General features: G+C 44.5%; 2 protein-coding genes across 7 annotated transcripts in view; one reads left to right on the forward strand and one right to left on the reverse strand.

Moving 5' to 3' along the window:
- Positions 1-9184, reverse strand: part of GPR176 (G protein-coupled receptor 176) — a 120678-nt gene extending 111494 nt beyond the window's left edge. For all 5 annotated transcript variants that reach the window (XM_073995497.1, XM_073995496.1, XM_005559148.5 and 2 more), the window contains exon 1: positions 8123-9184. Coding sequence is in view for 1 of the 5 variants with exons in the window: in XM_005559148.5 (XP_005559205.3) it covers positions 8123-8294 (172 nt within the window). In the remaining 4 variants the exon portion in view is untranslated. The remainder of the gene's footprint in view (positions 1-8122) is intronic.
- On the forward strand, positions 8502-13164 carry LOC141407181 (uncharacterized). Of its 2 annotated transcripts, none has more exons than XM_073995498.1 (2): positions 8502-9964; positions 11071-13164. In XM_073995498.1, exon 1 carries the CDS (start codon positions 8841-8843, stop codon positions 9420-9422), a length of 582 nt encoding a protein of 193 aa, XP_073851599.1. In that variant the 5' UTR covers positions 8502-8840; the 3' UTR covers positions 9423-9964; positions 11071-13164. The 2 variants fall into 2 exon arrangements, with proteins under 2 accessions (XP_073851599.1, XP_073851600.1); XM_073995499.1 differs by having other exon boundaries at positions 8502-9936.
- The last annotated feature ends 279 nt before the right edge of the window (positions 13165-13443 follow it).

Consider the following 13443-nt stretch of genomic DNA (forward strand, 5'->3'; position numbering starts at 1 on the left):
TGAAGGAATAGAATACAGATACTGCTAACTTTGGAAGAGAGAGGACAAGTCAGCAACTCAGAAGAAGGTCATTGGGCATCCACAATGAACAAGAAAACAAGAGGTTTCTGAGAAGAGATGCAATAAAAACTGAAAATGAGTTGATTTTTTTTTAAGATAAAGTTTTCTTATTTTTTAGTTTTGCCTAGGGTAAATCCTTACTACAAAATTTTGCCTAGAGCCACTCCTACCTTCCAGGCTAGGCAAAAATGCCTCTATGTTTTTGTGCTATATGACTGATAACAATTTTCCACCCAGCTAATGTGGTAACTCTCTGACAATAAAACTTTTCATGGCTAGGTGAAGTGGCTCACACCTGTAATCCCAGAACTTTGGGAGGCTGAGGTGAGTGGATCACTTGAGCCCAGGAATTCTGGACCAGCCTGAGGACCATGGTGAAACCCCATCTCTACCAAAAAAAGAATTAGCCAGGTGTGGTGGAGTGCGCCTATACTCCCAGCTACTTGGAGGCTGAGGGAGAAGGATCACCTGAGCCTGAGAGGTTGAGGCTGCAATGAGCCGTGATGACACGACTTCACTCCAGCCTGGGTGACAGAGTGACACCCTGTCTCAAAAAAAAGAAAGAAAAAAACAAACTTTCACAACAGTTTCCAGTCACTATAGAATCTAAATGGTTTATTCAGATAAGTGACATATGCAGAAACTGGCAAAATCTAGGGACAAGAGACTTTGAGACTTGGACACCCCAGAGGAAAACACAGCTATGTTTCTATGTTCCCATTTTGAGACAAATTTCCTCCTAGTCTACAAAATGTCACCAAATAAAACAAAAGTATATTCATGGCAGAACCAGGGGTATTTGGAGCTGTCTGGCAGTTCCTAAAAAGAATAGAGTTACCATATGATATAGCAATTTCACTCCTAGGTATATACTCAAGAGAACTGAAACATATGTCCACATAAAAGCTCGTACGTAAATATTCAGAGCAGCATTATTCATAACTGCCAAAAAGTAGGAACAACCCAAATGTCTATCAAACAAATGGATAAACAAAATGTAATATATCCATACAATGGAATATTATTCAGCAATAAAAAAGTGCTAATATATGCTAAAACATGGATGAATCCTGAAAACATTATGCTAAGTGAAAAAAGCCAGTCACAAAAGTCCACATATTGTGTGACAGATCTATGGAACAGGTAAGTTATAGAAACGGAAAGTAGGGCCGGGCCTGGTGGCTAACACCTATAACCCCAGGACTTTGGGAAGCTGAGGTTGGCAGATTGCTTGAGTCCAGGAGTTTGAGACCAGCCTGGGCAACATGGCAAAACTCTATCTCGACAAAAAATACAAAAATTAGCTGGGCATGGTGGCATACGCTTGTAGTCCCATCTATTCAGAGGGCTGAGGGGAGAATCACTTGAGCCCTGGAAGTGGAGGTTGCAGTGAACTGAGATCGCACCACTGTACTCCAGCCTGGGAGACAGAATAAGACTCTGTCCGGAGAAAGAAAAGAAAGAAAAGAAAGGAAAGAAAGGAAGGAAGGAAGGAGGGAAGGAGGGAAGGAGGGAAGGAAGAAAGGAAAGAAAGGAAAGAAAGGAGGGAGGGAGGGAGGGAGGGAGGAAGGCAGGGAGGGAGGGAGGGAGGAAGGCAGGAAGGAAGGCAGGAAGGAAGGAAGGAAGGAAGGAAGGAAGGAAGGAAGGAGAGACTAAATGAGTTGGTGGTTGCCTAGGACTCAAACTATTGAGGGGAAAAAGGCAGTGCTACTACCGAAGGATACATAGTTTCTTTATGGGATGATAAAAATCTTCTGGAATTCAATAGTAGTAGTAGTTGTACTACTTTGTGAATATGCTAAAAACCATTGAGTTGGCCAGGCGCGGTGGCTCACGCCTGTAATCCCAGCACTTTGGGAGGCCGAGGCGGGTGGATCACGAGGTCAGGAGATCGAGACCATCCTGGCGAACACGGTGAAACCCCGTCTCTACTAAAAATGCAAAAAAATTAGCCAGGCGTGGTGGTGGGCACCTGTAGTCCCAGCTACTTGGGAGGCTGAGGCAGGAGAATGGCGCGAACCCAGGAGGCAGAGCTTGCAGTGAGCCCAGATCACACCACAGCACTCCAGCCCAGGAGACAGAGCGAGACTCCGTCTCAAAAAAAAAAAAAAAAAAAAAAAAAAGGCCGGGCGCGGTGGCTCAAGCCTGTAATCCCAGCACTTTGGGAGGCCGAGACGGGCGGATCACGAGGTCACGAGATCGAGACCATCCTGGCTAACACTGTGAAACCCCGTCTCTACTAAAAAATACAAAAAACTAGCCGGGCATGGTGGCGGGCGCCTGTAGTCCCAGCTACTCCGGAGGCTGAGGCAGGAGAATGGCGTAAACCCGGGAGGCGGAGCTTGCAGTGAGCCGACATCCGGCCACTGCACTCTAGCCTGGGCAACTGAGCAAGACTCTGTCTCAAAAACAAAAAAAAAACACCATTGAGTTGTACTCTTTAATTGGATGGATTCTATATTGTATGAATGTTATCTCAATAAAGCTTTTTTTTTAAATTTTCACCACAGAATGTAATTTCCAAGAAGAATTCTATCATATAGACATATAGAAATAAAAGACAAAGTAAGGCAATTTGATTCAATACATTAAGCTAGTAACTATTGATCCCACCACCTCCTGCCTCCTCAGGCATCAATTCAGGATATCTTATTCTTTTTTTTTTTTTTTGAGAAGGAGTCTCACTCTGTCACCCAGGCTGGAGTACAGTGGCATGATCTCTGCTCACTGCAACCTCTGCCTTTTGGGTTCAAGCCATTCTCCTGCTTCAGCCTCCTGAATAGCTGAGATTATAGGCACCTACCACCATGCCCAGCTAATTTTTGTATTTTTTACTAGAGACAGGATTTCACCATGTTGGCTAGGCTGGTCTCGAACACTTCAAGTGATCAACCCGCCTTGGCCTCCCAAAGTGCTGGGATTACAGGCATGAGCCACCACACCTGGCCCAGGATACCTTATTCTTAATGTAGTCTGCTAGGTTTTTAGGCATACAAAAGACAGAAACTCCATGTAGAGGTAAGGCTGTTGATATTATATTATTATCGGCTGTAAGTACTGTTAACTAAAAATGATCCTGAGTAATTATAAATTATAAGCACAAACTAGTATTATAGTATTAACACATCTTCTATCAAACATTTAACTAAGGAACTCCAAGAATTATCTAGGTATTATCTGGTTAATTTCAAACACTATCAAAAGCACAAGTGTACTTCTCTATCAAACAAGTACCATGAACCTTCCTGGTACCCCATATGATTTTGCTCAAAGACTATAAGCAAGCATGAGCAAAACTAGTGTCTATCCAACAGATCTGCTGAACAGATTTAACAAGTCGATTTCCCACCTTTCCCTTCAAATGAATACTTCAATAACCACCTCATGGAATCAAGCCACAGGCAAGGTGGATCTTTACTTAGGGTCATCAATTTCACATGCTCACTATAGACCATTCATAAGTGTATTAGTCTGCTTCAGCTGCTATAACAAAATGCCAAAAGCTGGGTGGCTTTAAAAATAGACATTTATTTCAGCTCTAAAGGTCAGGAAGTCTGAGATCAGAGTGCCAACATGGTCGGGTTCTGGAGAGGGCCCTCTTCCTGGTTTGCAAACAGCTGCCTTCTGCCATATCCTCACATGGTGCAAAGAAAGAGAGGGCAAGCTCTCTGGTTCCTTCTTATAATGTTACTAATCCCATCTTGAGAACTCTATCCTCATGACCTCATCTAAACCTAATTACTTCCCAAAAGTACTACATCCTAATAACATTGGGGGTTAGGGCTTCAACATATGAATCTGAGGGGGAATATAAACATTCAGTCTATAAAGGAAAGGGAATATAGCTTAAGAATAAGAACCATACATTTGGCAGTCTAGCCAGACAAAGGGAAGCTGATTTCTCTATTTTAAAAATGTTAAAAATCAGCCCGACACAGTGGCTCACTCCTGTAATCCCAGAACTTTGGGAGGGTGAGGCAGATGGATCACCTGAGGTCAGGAGTTCAAGACCAGCCTGGCCAACTTGGTGAAACCCCATCTCTACTAAAAACACAAAAAAAATTAGCTGAGCATTGTGGCAGGCACCTGTAATCCCAGCTACTTGGGAGGCTGAGGCAGGGAGAATTGCTTGAACCCAGGAGGTAGAGGTTGCAGTGAGTCGAGATTGTGCCACTGCACTCCAGCCTGGGCAACAGAGCGAGATGCCGTCTCAAAAAAAAAAAAAAAAAAGTAAAAAATAAATTGCAATGTAGGATACATACTTGTGGGTTATTACCCACCATGTTAATTTTCTTTAAATAAAAGCAAATTCATTTATAAAAATCTCTTATACCTCCGATAATGATTGGCACAGATGACAGGCAACTTCCAGTTGGAAGTTCCTGTCTTCCAATTTCCAGTTAAATTGGAAACGGTGATTCCAGATCTTTTGGAGTCTTTGATTTCACACTTTTGACTACTAAAAGTGATTGGTGCCACTGAAGAGGAATCTAAATTATTTTACTCTATTTCAGTATCTACAACATACCCTAAAGATATGCCAAGATGTTGTATAAAGAAAGCTAAGAAACACTAGTTTATGCAAACCCCCAAAATACATATTATTTGAATAATATTATGTACAAGTCTTGCGTTCATTTTCAACACAGCAAATAATGTATCTTCCGGTTGGAATATTACAATTATTCCAAGTTCTTAGGGATTTTTCCTAATACAAGACACTAAAATAGTTTTCAAAAAGAGGTACAAGACACCAGTAGTACAAGTGAATTATTTTCACATAATAATGGGCCTCTGGAAATCTCAATAAAAAGAAGTCTATTTAGAGAATATAAGTATATTTAAATTTGTTTAAAGAGGGAAAAAAAACTAATTTGTCTATGTTTGGGAGCAGAAGAAATAAGTAAACTAAAGTAAGTTACTTAAATCAGTTATTTATCCAGGTACTATTCCATCCTCCCACAATTTACTTTTCAATCATACAGATTCCTTTTCTTTTATTCCTAATCTATGATTTTTCTCTATTTGGAGGCTTTATGAAATGTGCTTCCCAAGTTTACTTGCCTTGCATCTGACTGCACATGGCTTTGAAACTTAAGCTCTGAGCCTCAACAGACATTATCAGAATTCTAATGTACACAGATGCGCTTGAATGGGACAAGTCCTTAGAGAACAATGAATCAAGAATACCACTAAGTAGGCAGGGCGCCGTGGCTCACGCCTGTAATCCCAGCACTTTGGGAGGCTGACGCGGGTGGATCAACTGAGCTCAGGAGCTGGAGACCAGCCTGACCAACATGGTGAAACCCCATCTCTACTAAAAATACAAAAACTTAGCCAGGCGTGGTGGCAGGCACCTGTAATCCCAGCTACTCGGGAGGCTGAGGCAGGAGAATCACTTGAAGCCAGGAGGCAGAGGATGCAGTGAGCCGAGCTGAGATTCTGCCATTGCACTCCAGCCAGGGCAACAAGAGCGAAACTCCGTCTCAAAAAATAAAATAAAATAAAATAAATAAGTAACAAGTATATAGTATACCATAATGTTGTGATTCAGCTGAACTTTTTTTTTCCTTTTGGAGATGGAGTCTCACTCTGTTGCCCAGGCTGGAGTACAGTGGCAAAATCTCGACTCACTGCAACCTCCATCTCCTGGGTTCTAGCGATTCTCCTGCCTCAGCTTCCTGAGCGGCTGGGATTACAGGTGCATGCCACCACACGCGGCTAATCTTTGTATTTTTAATAGAGTTGGGATTTCATCATGTTGGCCAGGCTGGTCTCAAACTCCTGATCTCAAGTGATCCACCAGCCTCGGCCTCCCAAAGTGTTTCGACTACAGGTATGAGCCACCACGCCCAGCCCAGCTAAACTTTTAAGGAAACCAGACATACTGTCCAGATTTATGGGGTTTTTTCTGCATATAAAAAGGAGCAAATTTAATTCTCTTTTAGGAGAGTCCATGTAATGTTGAAGGGGTAACAGAAGACTCCCAGCTGGGCGCGGTGGCTCAGCCTGTAATCCCAGCACTTTGGGAGGCCAAGGCAGGTGATCACAAGGTCAGGAGTTCAAGATCAGCCTGGCCAACATGGTGAAACCCCGTCTCTACCAAAAATACAAAAATTGGCCAGACGTGGTGGTGGGTGCCTGTAATCCCAGGTACTCGGGGGGGCTGAGGCAGGAGAATCGCTTGAACCCAGGAGGCAGAGGCTGCAGTGAGCCAAGATCGTGCCATTGCACTCCAGCCTGGGCAACAAGAGTGAAACTCTGTCTTAAAAAAAAAAAAAAAAAAAGACTCCTTAGCTTATCAGGCACCAAAGATCAAGAGGAAATCAGGTTGTCCTTTGGAGACATCTACTAAAGAAGGTTTTGCATGTCACTCACAAGTGCTATGTGGACAAAAGCTGAAATAAGGGCAGATTTATCTAGAAATTCCTGAATCGAATGCAACCTACAATAACGGAAAGGGCATGAGTAACAGAAGTAGCATTCATTAAATATTCACTATTTGCTATGTCTTTTACATACATGTCCTGTCTTCTATTTCAATAGTACTCAAATTTTTAGACTCAAACCATGAGAAAATTTCTCAGAATTTCTCCTCCCAACACCATCTTTCTTCAGAGTTAAAGTTATCCGTGGGGATAGAAAAAAAAATATGTATGTATGGATGGATGTATGTATGTATATGTATATTGGGGGGAAACCTGCAGAAATAAAAATACAGTAACTTCTACTACCTCTCCAATAACCCACACTTTAAGTGTGACAATACTCAGAATTTAACTCCCAAAAACCTACAATGCATCATGAATACTGAAAGTATTTTGAACATAGGCTTTTGCTTTGCTAATGTGCATTTAACATCCCAGTCACAAAAGCACATCTTAAAACACACACACACACCTAGATATAGCAATACTAATATCTACTCCTGAAAATATCCTCGTGACAAACAAATGGAAGAGAAATACTATGATAGAGTAGAATGGAATGATGACAATAATAGAAAGTATGAAGGGAAATTCCAAACATTTGAAATTCTTCTAAAAATAGTCTATTAAATGTCAGTTATCTTGGTTTCCATAGAAATTCACAAGTGTCTGCAAAAAGTAACCTATTCCTACTTTGAAACTTTACGACTGTTCTTGCCAATAACATCACATCCTTATAAACGCCACATTGGGGACACGGGAAAGGAAGCCACATATATCCAAGTGGTATGCAATATGTTCAGAAGACCTCAATAGAAATGAATATTGCTTGCATCATTTAATGTTTGAAGAGGAGCGATAAAGACTATTGTCATTTAAGAGTAGTGAGAAGTACAGGTAGTTCTCACGCTAGGAGGCTAATATGTTACTACTCACTCATTTCAATTCGTTGATCTTTTCTTCCCTGAACGACTATACCTAAATCTGGGATGTGTGTGTGTGTATTTTATCCTACCTTTATTCTGTACCTTAACACATAGATGGGGAAGTAGAGTGGGTTTTATTTTGTTGTTTTAAAATCATCTACAGGCGACATATAGCTTAACTTCACAGGGTTGTTTACCAGCAGGTCGGTGTTCTGAAGAAGCACGCCGTAAAACATGCACAGAATAAGGGTCTATCAAAATAATCGTATATATTATTATTTCGATATATATATGGAAAGATGGGATGGCAAAACATCTTTAACAGAATGGGTAACACTCCTTTCAATCATCAGTAACAAATTCCCACAGGATCTTTATTCCTCGCTATTTGTAAACAAGAGCTGAAGCCAGCCGGGCACCCAGGAGCGTTCCGCGAGGGCCATCTGAGGAGGGGGACCCCCGCCTGGATCCCGCTCCATCCTCGGGCCACGAGGAAGCCCTGTTGGAACTCTTCTGCTCCCGCGTGGAGGCTGGAGTCCACCGTCCCCGCTTAACTACACTGCAGCTACCCGGGATCCTTAAGCCTCCTCCAACTCTGCACTTTGCCAGGCACCCGAAACCCACGGTGGCTGGGCGGCCCTGCTCCCGGCTCTCCGAGCCTGTACCCTCGGGGAGGCCCGGGCCGGAGGCACCCCGCGGGAGGCTTACCGAGCAGCGAGCCTATGAAGATGACGACCTGCACGGTGGTGGTGAACTGGCGGTACAGCTGCGCCTCGCCTAACTCCCCGAGCGCGCTGCGGTTCACGCCAGCAGCCTCGGCGCCGGACGCGTTGTGCGGCTCGCTGGCGTTTGGAGAGATCCAGCTCCCGTTATGTCCCATGGCGAGGCTGAGACTCCGGCTCCGCGCGCCGCCCGCCTCGGAGCCCCGCGCGGAGCCTCTCCTCCTCCGGGTGAGGAGGGACGCGCGGGCGCCTGATGGAGTCCTGGAGGAGCCGGGGCAGCCGACGGGTCCCCTCACGTCTCCACATCGCCAACCCCGGCGCCCAGGAGGCGGGGAGGGAGGGAGGAGCGGCTGCGCCCCATGCCCACTCCCTCCTGGATCCCCGTCAGCAGCCACATGAAGGCAGCACGGTCAGAGCCCGCCGAGCGTCGTCCGTCCCTCCTCCAGGGTGGTCAGCGTGGCCCAGCCCACTCGGCAGGAATGGAAACACAGAAGGAGGCATTCGATGCTCAAGGAGGGCGCTCTCCGCTCCCGCTGCCTCCTTCAACCGCGGGTCCTCCGCCCCCCGAGGGCTAGGGCATCCCTCTCCAGTCCCCTCGGGCTGACGCACTGGGCCCCTCTCCTCAGCGGGAGGAGAACGTTTGGCCGAAGCTATTTTTCAGTCCTGCTGGCTTCGAAGCTGGATGGCGATGTGAAGCCAACGAAATGCCCACGCCGAGTGGCCGGAGCCACGAGGGGACCCCCGAGTGCCCGACAGTGCCCATGGCTTGGGCGGAAAGCCCTGAGTGCCCACAGCAGCCTGGCCCTGCGCGCCCAGCCTCCCGACAAGACGCCCGTGCTGGGTCCTGCTTCCCAGCCCCTCACTGGGGGCTCCGACCTCCTGCCTCAGCACCGGCAGCGGGGACCCCGTTCCGCAGCGCCTTTTTGCCTCTGCATGGCTGGGCGCCCCCTTTCCTATCCCCCTTCGGGCCCTCGGCCGCTAGAACAGAGCTTGACAGCCAGGCGGGGAAGAGGGAGGACGCCCCCAGCGGGGCAGTGGCACCGTCTGCGCGGCTGCTAGACTCTTGGTGCGCGCCTGGGGCAGCCGGGGACGCGCGGCTGGCGAGGATGGTCACGTGGCACTCGCGGCCCCGCCTCTCGCGCCCAGGCTGCCGCGGGGAGGGCGCCATCTTGGCCCCGCGGAGCGTGACTGTCTCGGCTGGAAGCGTGGGTGGCCGGAGGATCCGTGACTGGCTGTCGTGGACACGCTCGCTACACCTCCCGGAGCTTCGCTCCATTTACTATTAACTGTCGTTACTTCTCTGTATCTCGTCAGCAGGGGCTGCCTGCGGTCTTAGAATTACACGTCCCTGCCACCTGGGCAGGAAGCCCAGTCTCCCGGCCCCTCAGTCAGGCCTTGGGTGTAGCTGGAGCATTTAAGAGAAATGAAATATAGAAACTCAGTGCATGGTTTTCTGGGCCTTTTTATTGAATATCATTTGTAAAATGTACACAATATAACCCAGGCCTAGTGGATTCCAGGACAGAAAAGGTTGGGAGCTGGGATAGTCAAGTAAACAAGAAGAAATAGTAAAGTAAGAGATGCCAAGTGGGAGAGGAAACTGTATGGATGCAGAGAGAGGATCTGGGGTAAAGAGAAAAAAGATGCATGGTCGACTTTATGGAAACTCATTTCTTTTTAATAAGTGAAGTACATGGTAGAAGACTTTGACATGTTGATTATGGGACTGGGACAAAGGACAGTAACTCAAGAATTGATTAAAATTACAGTTATTCCTTGGTTGCCCCAAGGATGGTCCTGGTATAATATGGCTATTTCCTTTTCACTGGTAACCCTTATTTACTCTTGAAAGGGTAAAAAAATCCGTGTCTTGTACATATTTGGAGTCTCACAATATCTTCACATAGTAATCTATGTGAGAATTATTTTAAACATTTTGGAGACCGAAAAGGGGAGAGAGAAAAAGACAGAAAATTACTAATTACACTAATTGTATTTTTCCCCCAAGAACGCCATTACCAGTGGTTAACATTGGTTCCAAGAGTCCAAATATAGTTTTCAAGATGAAACCCTTTTACACTATAATCATTAGAAACCAAAAATTATAATAATTCACCAACATCCAGCATATTCATTGAGGAAGGGTTGAAGAATGTGTGTAAATAGAGTTGCTTGATAACAGTTATAAAAATACTCCTTTACCTACCTTCACCCTCCATCCCGAATTCAAAACTAGTAAGAGTTGGGATAAAGGTATAGAAAAGAATCAGTTTTGCAGGTGTAAAGAATGGAGAAAGCAAGAAACCACTCTCATGTTTTCATTCTGAGAAGATATCGCTAAATGCTCAACAACCCCTCAATTGGTGTTAGGGTATATGGTTAGTAGAATCAAGAAATAACCCAATCAGCTGAGATCACCATGATTCTCAGACTTGAGAAAGGATTGCCTCTCAAAAATGAAGGGCTAAGGACAGGAACAGAGAGTAGCACAATTCTTAATAGTTGTGTGCTGTGTGAGTTTTTTTTAAGGATGAGTCAGAAGATCTTAAAATTGGTGATGTCAAAGATTGGACACAATTTAAATATGTATTAAATGTCTATGGTAGTGTTTTTTATAACTGTCTGGTCATCTACCAGTGCACAACAAACCGTTACAAATTTAGTGGCTTAGAGCATGACTCCACAAGTGTAGCTCAGAGTTGCTGCCTGGGTCTGGGATCTGAAGGCTTGTTCACTCACATGTCTGGCAGTGGATGTTGGCTATTGACTGGGAACTCAGCTGGAACATCTGTGTGTGGCCTCTCCATGTGGCTGTTTGGTTTCCTCACAGCCTGGCGGTTATGCTCCAAAAGTGAGCATGCCAAGAGAGACAAGAGTCCCAAGAGGACAAGGCAGAAGCTGCACTGATACTTTTTTCTCTCTCTCTCTTTTTAGGTTAGCCAAGTGAAGCAGTGGTAGTGGAGAAGGAACAAAGAAATCTGTAAAGTAGTTGTGATCAATTAGTTGTAAACACCACTGCACTCAGACTCAGACGAGCTTGCACTGACTTTTATGACCTAATCTCAGAGGTTGTACAGTGTCACTGCCACTGTCCTCTACTTGTTGAAGCAGCTACAAACACACCATATTTAAGTAAAGGGGACACTAATTGGGAGGAGTGTTAGTCACATTATAAGAAGAGCATGTGGAAAGAGAGATAGTAGAGATATTGCAGTCATTTAAGGAAAATATAACCTCCCATAATGTTAAGATATATTTTCCTTTTGTAAAAAAAAGAAAAAAAAAATGTACCATTTCAGGCCGGGCGTGTTGGCTCACACCTGTAATCTTAGCATTTTGGGAGGCTGAGGCCGGTGGATCACCTGAGGTCAGGAATTGGAGACCAGCCTGGCCAACATGGCGAAACCTCATCTCTGCTAAAAATACAAAAATTAGCCGGGTGTGGTGGCAGGCACCTATAATCCCAGCTACTTGGAAGGCTGAGGCAGGAGAATCACTTGAACCCAGGGGCAGAGGTTGCAGTGAGCCAATATTGCCATTGCACTCCAGCCTGGGCAACAGAGTGAAACTCCATCTCAAAAAAACAAAACAAAAACTAAAACGTACCCTTTCAAATTTTTTTCTGAAATTAAACCTGAAAAGGTCAAAAAACACATAAATTACAGTCCATTTCAATTACTTACCATGTACAGGTATTGTCTAAGTCTATAGTAGTTCGGACTATAGTAGTTCAAAATACCTTACACAAGGCAGCTTATGAAAAACAGAAGTTTATTTCTCATAGTTCTGAAGGCTGGGAAGTCCGAGTTCAAGTTACTGGCAGATTCAGTGCCTGTTGAGGGACTGCTTTTGGTTCACAAATAGTGCCTTCTATCTGTCTCCTCATGTGGTAGAAGGGTGCCTTTTTTATTAGTACCTCTATTTATTTTATTTTATTTTCAAGAGACAGGGGTTTTACTGTGTTGCCCAGGCTAGCCTCAAACTCCGGGCTTGAGCAATCCTCCCACCTCAGCCTCCCAAGTAGTTGGGACTACAGGCACACATTAAAACACCTGGTTCCTATTAGTGCTTCTTTTTTTTATAAAGGCACTAATCTCTTCTATGGCACCATAGCCATCATGACCTAATTACCTCCCAAAGATCCCATCCCCTAATACCATCACATTGGTGATGAGGTTTCAATATATGAATTTGGGGGGCTGGGGACACAAACATTCACACCATAGTAGGTGTTACATTGATATGAGCTGGTAAGTGTTAACACCTGGCTATACAGCCATAGGTGAAGGCAGGTGATTAGAATTACCGGCCAACACATTTATGTGCTAGCTAATTTTTATTCAAAACTTTCTGAAGCTACAACCAAAGCAGTTAATGGGAAATGGAGTAGAGTAAAAACTAGGCAATCTCTCACTCTAGATAATGCTGTTAAAAGTAATTTTTCCTCCCAGTCCTCTCCTGTAATGAATAGTATAAGAAGGTATCCTCCAAACCTACTGGCACCTTGTGTTTCCAAAGTTTTAGTTGTCATGATAGTTAATTTTATGTCCCAACTTGACTGGGTTAAGGGATGCCCAAATAGGTAGGAAAACATTATTTCCCGGTGTATCTGTGAGGGTGTTTCTAAGATAAGATTAACATTTGAATGGGTAGACTGAGTAAAGCAGACTATCCTGCCCCATGTGGGTGGGCGTTATCTGAATGGTTGAAGGCCAAATTAGAACAAAAAAGCTGAGTAGAGAGGATTCCCTCTGCCTGACTGCCTTCGAACTGGGACAGTGGCTGTTTCCTGCCTTTGGACTTGAACTGAAACATCAGCTCTTCCTGAGTCTTGAGCCTCCTGGCTTTTGAACTGAAACAACAGTAATGGCTCTCCTGGTTGTCAGGCCTTTCGACTTGGGCTAGAACTACACCGTCAGTTCTCCTGGGTCTCCAGCTTGCCAACTGCAAATCTTGGGACTTGTCAGCCTCCAGCCTCCATAACTGCATGAACCAATTTTTTGTAATAAATCTCTTTCTATATGTCTATTTATTCTATTGGTTCTGTTTCTCTGGAGAACCCTAATGCCATAGGTAATTTAAAAAACAAAAAAACAAACAAAAAAAAACTCTTTCCTTCTCTGTTTTTCTCTTATACTTTTGTGGTGTAGTGATAGGCAAAATCACATAGGTGCTAATAAGTACTTTTCCAACAAGTACTTAACCTTGTTTAGGTGATAATCACTTGTCTTACCTTTGTATTCAGAAGAATTCCCAATTCCAACTTTCTTAGATATTTATTGAAGAGCAGGAGGAGGGCTGGGTGGA

Source organism: Macaca fascicularis, chromosome 7 (genome assembly GCF_037993035.2).
Source record: "Macaca fascicularis isolate 582-1 chromosome 7, T2T-MFA8v1.1".
Classification (NCBI taxonomy): Eukaryota; Metazoa; Chordata; class Mammalia; order Primates; family Cercopithecidae; genus Macaca; species Macaca fascicularis.

What these genes read in the sequence shown, in the direction of transcription:
- LOC141407181 (XM_073995498.1), top strand. Translation starts at nt 8,841, where the DNA reads ATGCCCACGCCGAGTGGCCGGAGCCACGAGGGGACCCCCGAGTGCCCG.